This window comes from Microtus ochrogaster, chromosome 16 (assembly GCF_000317375.1).
Source record: "Microtus ochrogaster isolate Prairie Vole_2 chromosome 16, MicOch1.0, whole genome shotgun sequence".
In the NCBI taxonomy this organism is placed as follows: Eukaryota; Metazoa; Chordata; class Mammalia; order Rodentia; family Cricetidae; genus Microtus; species Microtus ochrogaster.
Genome location: NC_022018.1, coordinates 13930115 through 13941441, shown reverse-complemented (window position 1 = coordinate 13941441; position 11327 = coordinate 13930115). Strand labels below are relative to the sequence as shown.

The 11327-nt window shown below is 44.7% G+C and overlaps 1 protein-coding gene across 7 annotated transcripts in view; it reads right to left on the bottom strand.

Moving 5' to 3' along the window:
* The window catches only part of Kiaa1217 (KIAA1217 ortholog), a 295596-nt gene that overhangs the window by 58068 nt on the left and 226201 nt on the right, over positions 1-11327 (bottom strand). For all 7 annotated transcript variants that reach the window (XM_026782971.1, XM_026782972.1, XM_005354733.3 and 4 more), the window contains exon 6: positions 2946-3778. In XM_026782971.1, coding sequence (XP_026638772.1) covers positions 2946-3778 — 833 coding nt within the window. The remainder of the gene's footprint in view (positions 1-2945; positions 3779-11327) is intronic.

Here is an 11327-nt window from a genome sequence, read left to right as displayed (position 1 = left end):
ACATCTGTGGTGTTTTCTGTGTGTCTGTCTGTACGTGTGTTCAGAGCATGTACGTCTGTGTTGTTTTCTGTGTGTCTGTATGTGTGTTCAGAGCATGTACGTCTGTGGTGTTTTCTGTGTGTCTGTCTGTATGTGTGTTCAGAGCATGTATGTCTGTGGTGTTTTCTGTGTGTCTGTCTATACGTGTGTTCAGAGCATGTATGTCTGTGGTGTTTTCTGTGTGTCTGTGTTTGTATATGTCTATGTGGTATATGTGAACAGGCGCCCCTGTGGGGTTCCTGTGTTTATATCTATCTCTGTTATATATCTATAATTTATATTTATCTCTGTTATATATGTATATATGTCTGTAGTGTGCATAAGAGTGCATGTATGTATTTACACGTCTGACAGGTGTTATGCATGTATGTGAATAATATAAGATCTGTGGGAAAATGTGTGTGTGCAGTACTAACCCGTCCACAAACACATAAACACCCCAGCATAATTATCTGTGGAGACAAGTTAATTAACCAAAAAGGATTCACCTAGGCGGGATATGTGAAGTAAAACTCTTACTTTGTTATTTCACATCTGGCGAAGGGAGGGATGTGAAAATGTAAAATTACAGCATCATAGTCATCTGTCAGAACACAGTGGTGATGATGACACTATGTTCTGGGTGAGCACTTACTGTTTCTGACTAACTTTTCTAATATTTTCTATTCTAGATATAACATAATTTTATAAAAATGTTTTATAACATGTAAAGAAGAAATCTATAGATTTTTTTTTTTGAGATTTGAAGAAATGAAGTCACCGAGGCTGGCAAATTCGTCTATGTAAAGGAGTGAAAATCCAACAGCAACAATGGCAAATGGAGTATGAATCTCCTTTAAGATGCTGGTGAGGAACCCACACATGGAACACTCTGCACATCCTCGAAGGCTGTGCTTTTGACTGTTGTTTGCTTGGTTGGATTTTTAATACAAGGTTTCATAAGCTGACTTTGACACTGCAACCATGTTTTCCTCTTTGTCATGCCTCCGTGTCTTGAGCGCTGGGATTACAGAGTGCCCCAATTTACCTATTACTGAATCTCTTGACAAATGGGACTAAGAGGCTCTGTGGGCTGGATACCTGTGGCATCTGCATCAATGACACCACACTAGGCGCTGGGAACGGAGACGTGGTGGTTTATGAGAATGCCCCTATCTATTTAAACATGGGTCTGCAGCTGGCAGCACTGTCTGAGGATGTTAAGGATCCTGTAGGAAGTGGAACAGGGAGTGGGGGGTGGAGGATGGAATTTGAGAGTTTATAGACTCGTCCCACTTCTGGTTATCACACTGCTTCCTGTGTGGGGTTAAGATGTGATCTCTCGGTCTCCTGCACAAGCCTCCTGCTACCACATCTCCCTACATTAGGGACATCTAGTGCTCAATAGCCATGAGCCAAAACAACCTTTTTCTTTCATAAGTTGCTTTGCTTTCCATCATGGTATTTTATCACAGCAACAGAAAAATAGCTAATACAGAGGTTGTCCCCAGAATCTAGCATGGGAACAATGTCATGTGATGCTCGTCCTCTGCTCCCCTCAAGGCACCCATGGAGTAGTGGTAGCATGGTGGAAAGGGAAAGGTAAGAGAGGGTGGATTCTGGTTCTCAGTCTTAGACCCTGGAAGTGGGGCTTTTTAAAAAATATAAATTACGTCACTAAATCCCTGTGCTTCTAATTCTCATCCTCCCCATGACCCATCATTTCCCAGCTGCACCTCACAGACCATTCAGGGGACGCCTGTCACCATGTCTGCTGAGAGCTCAGCACCCACTCCAAGCTCTGCCTTTTTTCTTAGCTCGACATTCTCAAGTCAGTTAGCTAGTTGCTACTTTACCAATGGTGAGAGTTGGACTTTGTTCTTGCATTAATGATCCCATAATGTTCATGCTCATTCCTGTTCCACTTCCCTGAAATTTTTGTGCTGTGAGATTCCTTATGCCTGAACAAACAGGGACAGCCTCACATGGTAAAGTTCTGCTAGAGGCGGCAGGGCTTGGGACTGATTTGAGTGTGAAAACATAAGTTAGGAAGACAGTTCACATTCCATTCACAAGCCTGGACTTCTTATAAGGTTATATAACAGTGTGCAACGGAACCATTTTTAGTCAGGAGCAGTAGTCCTGAGCAGGTCCTGAGCAACTTAGTATCTGATTCTTGTATTTTATCCTTTCCGAACCTACATGAAACAGGTAAGTTGCTCATTTTACTTCAATTTATCTGCCAAATTTATGATTATAATTATTTTTATTCAGTTCAATTAATTCATGCTAGGGAACTTTCTTCTATGAAATTTTGTTTTCAGTTGTTATTTTGCAGATTTTGGAGGATTTTCAAGATACATTTAAGATATAAATATGCATATGTGTATATATGTAAACTATAAACACTCAGTGTTTTATTCACTAGAAAACTACCCATTCCAGCTCGACTCCCAGATGAGTATTAAATCCAAACATTCCATGTTCAGGCAGACTTGTTCTTTCCATTTTCCAAAGCAAGATGAGAAAACAACATTGCATTCTATAGATGTAACACAAATGTCTGTGACCAAGTTAAGCTTCTCTTCATTTTCTATGACAGACAATTATTATTATGATTCCTCCATCTATCATCTGCATGGTTTCTGTTAATCACCATTTTTTTCCCAGTTGTTCCAAATTACCTTTATTTAATGGCAATGCTGTGAGGATCACAGTCGAGGGACAAGAAGCCTAGTGGTGGCTGTGATCTGTCTCCTTTCTCATGGTCACGGGTGGACCTCATTGACCTGACCCCACTCATTTGGAAACCCTGCAGAGAAGGGTCACCTCCTTTGATTCTCAGAATTTTGTTCCCTACTTGTATCTAGAAAATACTTTTAGCAACACACAGGCACAGACCACCCTTGGCCACCCCTATGCCTTACCTGGTTTCTCTGTCTTTGGGGATCGTAGCAGTGCTGTAAGCAAAAACTTGCTTCTCAACTAGAGGAGGCCCCAGGTCTACAAGGCCGGATAACCCTGGAGCGTTTCGTGGCTTTTCGATATACACCAGGGTGCCGGGCTCCTTTTTGAAGGACTGACGACTGGGTGAAGCCCGGTCGGGCTGTAGGGTGTGAGGGGGCCCATGTGCGTTAAGATGCGGATGCATGTCTATCATTCTCAGGTCACCCACCCGGTGCGGAGAGGCTGGGGGCGTTTTGGAGCCCAAGGTAGGCAAATGGCTGTCAGGGTATTTCCTTGACTTCTGTCTGTATAATGACTGCTCCATATGCATTTCTGCTTGCAAGGAAGGGTTACAGTAAGCACTTGCTGACCGGATCGCAGTGCGGTGATATGCGATGACATGATCTGGAACATCCAAAGGGTGGCCACCGTGGGACGAGGCTATGCTCATGCGTCCCTCATGGTAGACATAAGGGTCGGCATAGAAGCCCTCATTTCTGAACATAACCAGGTTTTTGTTGCTCATATCCTCGTCGGGCTTCACATCTCTTCTTTCCAAAATGGCGCTGGGGCTTGGGGAGATGGATCTAGAGACTGGCAGGCTGGAGAGTCTGTCCCTGGGGATGGTGGCGTTGCCAGGAATAGCCATGGGACGGCTGCCCCCGTAAGGAATTCTTGATGGCGAGGGAGGTAAAGAATGGGGCACTGGAGTGGATGGTGGGGAGTTTGGAATTGCATGGGGTGGGTGAGCTGTGGATCCTGGTCTGGGGGCTACAAGGCCATCTCCTCTTGCATAAACAATTTCTCTCTGCATCTGGAAATAAAACAAGGAATCAGAAAACATACTTAGATAACCATGGTGTGGGAGAAGCCCCGATGTGACAAGATGAATTCCTTAATAGGGAAACCTGGCCATGTTTCTTTCCTTCTTACCAGACACTCACACCAGATGGATGGAACCTGAGCATTTGTCTTCTTATTGGCAACAAAGTCATGGGTCCTGAGGTGGCAGACACTCTCCAGGTTGACTCATTGCAATCACAAAGGATAAGCTGTCTACTTTGGAGGTGAGCGAGAGCCAAAAGCCAAGGACTGCAATGGCACAAGACAAGGAAATGGATTCTCCCTCAGCCCACCAACCAGTCTGGTACTGCCTACAGGTTGATAAACGCTCATGAAACTTATTTTAGAGATCCAACCCAACCTCTATACAGAATAAATTCATCTCATTTAAAACCTAAAATATTTTGTTTGTTTTGTAATGTTGAGGTTTAAACCCAAAGCCTCACAGCTTAGGCAAAGGCACCCCCCCCCACAACTCCAAGTCTCTAATAATTTGTGGTAGCAACCTCAAAAAACATCTACCCAGTGACAACAACACAATGCCATGGTCTGAATATTGAGGCCATAGCTTCTTACAGCCACGTAATAAATGTAAAAGCTAATGTATACATAGGTCTAAAAATGTATTTTCCAAGACCTGTGTTGGGCACGTTTTCCTACAGTTAGCCCTGGAAAATAACTAATAAGTACTTCTTCAGGCTAATGATAGGTATGACCATGGCTAGAAAGACAAAACACATCCCTGGGAGAAGTGTGGAAGGAGGTTGAAGTCACTCATCAGCTCTTGACTTGGGGCCTATGTGAAGGCAGCATAACAGGCAAGGGGAAGTAAGGAGGTAACAGTAAGGTGATAGAAGAGAAAGAACCCGAAGCATGGTGGAGGCACCATGGAAAGTCTTAATGACACAGCCTGTGGGGCCACATGGTGGTGATGGGTGACGTCACATTACTCAAGTGGCAATGGGACTGGGATAGCAGGTTACTATAAGCTGGAGCTTAGGGCCAGGGAGCTTAGGTATCCAGGCTGTGGCATTGCATGGTCCAGGAGAGATAAAGATGCCTATGGCTCTTTAACAAATGCATCTTCAAAGAGAAGCAGTGACAAGAGAATAAAGCTAATGACAAAATGGGGGGGGGAGGAGAAGGAATAAATTTGCAACCACATTGTTGTGTTATCATGGACAGAATCCAAACAACAAATAAATCCAGGACATGATTATCTGGTACACTGGTGCTCTGGTCAAGGCCCAGGAGGAAAATACCCATTGGGATTTTCCATTTTCCCCTGAGGGAGAGGAAACGGAAACCATAGTCCCTTATCCTGACTTCCGAGAGATGACGGAAGGTGTCAATGGTTGGAGGGTAGCTGTGATAGGGTCATGGGAAAGAGCAGGTGGCTCAGACAGAGAAGAACCAGAATATGCACCCAGAGGACTCATGGTGGGGGAGAGTAGTTTGAATAGGAAGCTGAGTCCATGCCTTGAATAAAAGAAACGGATGCATTACCTCATAAATTTGTCTACTGAACAACTTTTACCAAGACACTCCTAAGAGTCAGGCATCGGGGTATAACTCCAAACACTTTCTAGTTCCCACCACTGAGAAGGAACCAGCTTTCCCTCCATGAGAATCCAGAGCAAGAGTCATTCACTCTTCCACAGCTTCTTATCTTGTGCCCGGCATCCAACGATGCAGAATCCTTAATAGGATCAGGGACTTTAAGGTATTATAATGGATTTTACATAAAATGTGAACAATTAAAACTAAACTGAAACATAGTTACAAAGAGTTAACAACCAAATGGAACCCGTGGAGGGTGTTTCGTGAACTGGCCTTGATTCCCTATGGACTTGAGTGATGCTGGAGACCGAGAGGGAGCAGGTGCCTGACTTACAGTTGTAGTTTATTTCACTCCCCTCTTTCCTCTCCAACACACACATGGAGTTCATGCCTTCCCAGGGTAGTCGCTTCCCCTTCTCCATAGCTGACTGTGCTATCTTGAAACTCCCTTTTGTATCCTTACTTTTATGTTCCATACTCAGTCCTGGATTCCAGGTATCCTAATATGCCTGTGCATATGACCATTCTCTACTCACCTGGCACATGTATGACTCAGGTGTGCAGTTCAGTAGACCAGAAGGGACCCACCCAAAGTCGTTGTGGGGCAATATACCTGATTAGTTCTCCAGAATGGTTGGAACAACCATGGAATGGAAGGTTTGAAAACCATCACAAATCCTTACAAATTCCTTTCCCACTGTCTTGTACAGTTCAGGGCTCAATAAAAACAAAGGTAGGATCAGTGCATGACTTTACAGATCATAAAACCTGAAAGGGTATGGTTCAGCTGGCAGTGAGTATCTGACGAAATGCTGCCAACAGTCATAACACACAATACAATAGCCACTGCCCCCAAAAAGTCAAGATAAACTCATCACACGGCATTGATTGAAGCAGCTCATTGTGTGAAGAGCATCACACATTCCCAAGACAAATTAACACATAGAAAGTTCTGTTGCCATTATTGTTGAGAATTACAAAGGTAAATAAGATGAAAAAATGTCTAGAAGCCACTTGGGATCAGCAACTGTTTTAACCATCTCTGCTTTCCTTTCTTTCTTATCTCTAGATAGCATTTAGTCTTTGGGGATTCCAGCCCAGCTGGGCACAGTAGAAATATCTGTCTTTCTGTTTAGAGGGTAAAAAGAGAGAACAAGATCCTAAACAGTAGAGAAATGCTAAGATAAATAAGTAATATTAATGAAAAAAATGTAAAATTAACTTTAATTAATAAAAATATAGACATGTATCTTTTAAAACAGCAGAGGTGTTTGAATAGGAATTTAAAAATATTTCATGATATGAAAAGACATAGTTAAGAGTTATGAGTATCTTTTACAATGAAATACCAAAAGATTCATTAGAAAAAAATTCTTTAGTTTCAAGTAACATAAATAGATAAATCCTGAAAGAATAAATGAATTAAGAATAATTCTGATACACTGTACTGTACATTCATGTGAGGAATGTGGGTGTCAGTCAAAACACCGAATAGCCTACCTCTGTCTTGGTCCAGGACCAATCAGCCCAGAACCTTCATGAGTGAGGATGAATCCTGGTTATAGCCATGAGCATCTTATTCTTGCTGACCATGTGGGTATCATCCCTGACCTTCCCATTTCAAAATAATCTTACCATAGTTCAATGGGGTCACAGAATGAACCACTGAGTTAGCCACTGGGCATTCAATGTTAACAGAACAGCTAATCTGAGGTGAATGTCTCCATCAACATTAGTGGCATAGCCAAAGCCTCTGGCAAAATGTTCATGTTGCTTTGCCAGACTGAACTTTAGAAAGCACCCTGATCATTTATTTCAACCCCTGCTCTAAATAGAGCCCCAGAAGAGGATGGCATGCTAATCCCATTAAACTGTGGGAAAATATGGCTTTCAGATGCAAGATGAGAAACTCTGCACAAGAGATGACTTCAGTCCACACAGTCCACGCCTGCGTCCAGCTGACAGCACCTCACCCAGGACCTGGTAGAAGGACTGGGAGATGAGGAAGGAACTTCATGCTGATTTTGAAAACCTAGACTTTACTGACTTCATAAGATACTTGTCTGACTGGCTGTGGGGCAGGTAAGTTTTATAGTTTGTCATTTACAGCAACCTTTGGTGCTCAAGCTTGTGTCCTTATGACTGTAATGTCCTTGTTTCAGGTTCTTTACTTTGCTATGGTTTTTAAAGTACCTTGCTGACAAAAACCCGACATTAACTGTGAATGAGCTTCTCTTATACTAACACCCATGGTCGGGTCTAGGAGACGATCAGCTGACTTGGCACGGTGAGATAAGCAAGGCACATGTGTACGCAGGACTGCAGCTGTCTCCCCCCACCCATCTATGGCTCTGCTGCACCTCACTCCTCTTGGCAAGTTAAGAGTACCTGTGCCCATCATTGATGCTTTCTCTACAGGGAATTTCATGTTGAAGTCTGTATATAAACTGCAGAGTTTTGTTTTACAGAAATAAAAAGAGGGCCTACATACATCTTTCTACTTCCTTCCCAGAATTCAAGTCAAGTATTTGGCTGCATAGGCTTCAGGAGAAAAATGTTCAAGCATTCAGCAATGTATGAACCAGGCTATTCTTTCTCTGTCCTTTGCTTGGTATGGTATTGCCTTTCTTTTCCTCTCCTCACTGCTACCCAAACCCCTACTGTGTGGTTGCTGGAGTCTTTCTGACACGGGTAAACAGGGTGTTTTACACGGTCTCATCACCAAGGTGGCCCTGAGTAGCATGCCGCTATTTCCACTCACAACGCCCAGTTCACTAACCCACCCATTCTTCCATCAACCAGGAAACACTTAGGGGCCAGTTCAAATTATGCTTGAGTTAGGCAGCTGTACATATAGCTGCATTTCATTTCCCCCAAGCGTTCTAAGACAAGGCAAGAATCACTCAGTTGGGAGTTTGTCGAAAGTAAGACAAGAAGGAACATTTTTAAATGGTTTCTGGAAAAGAAAATCTAGCACGTGCAAACAACGTCTCACTTACCATCTTCTGCGGCAATGTTCCCAGAATCGTGTCTCTTTCCGAAGCATTTACAGCACATACAGATACGCTTTGTGGGGAGGGCATAATATGCTCCGCTTACTCTGTTTCAAGCCCCACCCTTCCAAGTCTAGAATCTGTACGTGGCCTCCTCCATCAGACCACATAATAAAGTGTCGGGGGAAAACAGAAATGTTTTCACCCTCAAAGAACAAAAGCCACTTACTGTTTGTCTGACGGAGCCACCTGTGTAACTGACTCCGTGAAAAGGCCCATTGGCTCTGTGCCGGTTACGGTGCTCCTTTGTTTGAGATCCTCATCCGAGTCCTCAGGCCCTCGCTTGGGTGATCCAGACAACTTCTCTTCAGTGTCCAAATCACCACAAGGGCACTCAAATACTAAAATGCTCCCCAACGAAGACCGGTTTGTTTTGCCCGGTTCTCAGAGCGAAGCTGCCACAGGCATGGATAAGAAGTAGCTCGCCCCACGATAAGCCAATTTCTCCTCCCCTTGGAAATTAGTCACTGAATAACCTCAGCTCACATCCAACCACAGACTACTGCGTGGGTGACTCAATCCTTCAACAATTGCTTACAGGGAAACCCATAGCAAGGAAGGCTCAATGCTGAGAGCCCGGGGTAAATGGGTTAACAAGAAAAGCTGTATTACCAAACAGAATCTACAGAAAGCAAAGATGATCCTTAAAGCCGACCAAGAGCCAGCCACCAAGAAGCAAAACCAACAGAGAAGCCGGTGTGCTAATTATCCCTCAGGACCAATTCTCACAGCAGCTTCCTGTTATGGGTGCTGGAAAAAAAAATCTGGCTCAGCACCAAGACTTCCTTCTCCTGCTAGACTTTTGAAGTCTGGTTACTGGCAAGTAAAGGCAACCTATTTCTTCCCTAGGTTTGTGGTACCTGAGGGAAGACAAGAGGGAGGGAAAAGAGGCTGTCTACCAGCTGGTTTAACCAGGCTGAGCTCTCAGTCCTCTGCAGCACAGGGCTAGCAATGGCTATGGGGCTAGAAAACCCAGTTGAGACGAGGGGAAAGAGAGGGCAAGCCGCAGCTGCAGAAAGAGGCTCTCTGAGAAAGGCAAGCAGCTCCTGGCAGCCCCACCCTAGGCAACAAGGAAGAGAGAGCCAGGAGTTCTCCAGAGGCGTCCTCTGGGGAAGGCGCTGTACAGCCTGCTCTTCCAGGGAGACAGGGACAAGAGGGGCGCGCCTGTCTACCAGAAGTAGCTCGCTGGAGGACAGGTGTCAGCACCTGGCTAACAAAAGGTCAGTAAGGCAGAAGCCAAGGCGTCCCTTGGCTCCCAGAAGCACTCTGTTTAGCCACTCCCCTGTTCTCTGAGCCCTCAGGGACAGTACAACACCCAGCTGGGAAGCCTGCAACACGGAACCTCAGACCTTGGGCTGGCTTTAAGCCACACCTCACTACCACACTCACGGCTGCCGGGGCATTTTTAAAAACATTTTTAGGCTGTCAGAGGTTGTTCTTGTGACCAAAAGAATTTTGTGACGTCGCTGAAGTTCAAATGCAGTCAGCACTGCGAACTCACCAAAGGAACCGTTTCCTACCACCAAATCGCTTGCGGTTATTAAGGGAGGGGACGTTGGTGCCCACGACACCACCACCCTCCTAAGATGGCCCATTAGAAACAATATTTTGATGAAGTGGTTGTAACAGATGCCACCTAAGAGGTTGGGAAAGTGGAGAAGGGATCTGAAAACCTTTATTTTGATTTTTTAATCTAATCAGCAAGGATTTGTTATTTCTCACCGGGCTACGGGAAGCACCCGCTCTCGGCTCCCAGGCATCTGGCATACATTTGGCGGGTTTTGTTGGGTCACAGAAGGGCTTTCCAGGAAGGGGAACATAGAGGCTGACCTTCATTGTCTGTGGAAGCCACATCCAGGCCCACTACACCCCCAAATGTCTTCGTTTAATGGCATAGGGTGCAACATGGCTCTTTGAATGATTTCCCCGGTATCTTCCTGTGCAGGACCACTTGTTTTAAAGGGTTATACTTGGAATGACGGGGCCATGCCTTTCCCACCCCAAACCAGAAGTGACAGACCCTCAGTGCTCTTTGGCTGAGTGAATCATGCCATAATCAACATATTCTTTCATGACAGCCACTTTAAAGAGTGGTGGCTTCTGTTGACCCTGCTACCATGTGAGTCCGTGGTACCATGGGAGGCAGTCTGGCCTACCTCTCCCATCTCTTCCTGCCGCTTCAGAACCATATCCTTTCACTTCCGAAGTACTCCAGGGCCCTCTGCACAGTGCCCTGGCTTCATCCTTACCTGGGTTCACTGTCAGGGGTTTGAAAGGCAGCCCGAACCTGTGGTGAATACAGATGAACTAAATGCTCTACAGTAAGCAGGGATCTGATCCCAGAGAAGAGAGATGCTTTGCTGTCCAAGGCTTGGAAAGAAGTGGCTAATGAAGCATCCATTTCTGAAAAAATGTCCCAGTGCTGAACATAGACCCACAGAGCGGCTCACACTCTACAAAAGACCCCTTAACCCTTTCCCACTAGTCCAAGTGCTGCCAGCTCCTGGTATCTCAAACTCTAGCTTGACCATCAGGTTGCTCTCCGTCTTGCCTACCTTTCCGTAAACAGCCTTTGTGAGGCGGTTACTCATTTCCCATCTTCTCTTGTTGGACTAAGGCTGCAAGTGAAGTGGAAGCAGTTCATCTCTTTCAGGTTAGCACTGAGAAAGGCCTTGCCCGTAGATAGGCAGGGGTAGCTCAGTAGGACACAATGCTTATTCTCTGGGAAGACCAATAGCATTGTAAAATTTGTTCCTAATTCTTCTTTCTCAACTTTAGAAATACATACGTAAAAAGAAACTCCAATGTGCCTACAGACATACACATGGCATCATAATTATCATGCTGGAAATATTTCAAACTCATCTTGTTTATAAAGTTAAAATTGTAAGGATGGTCATTTGTGAG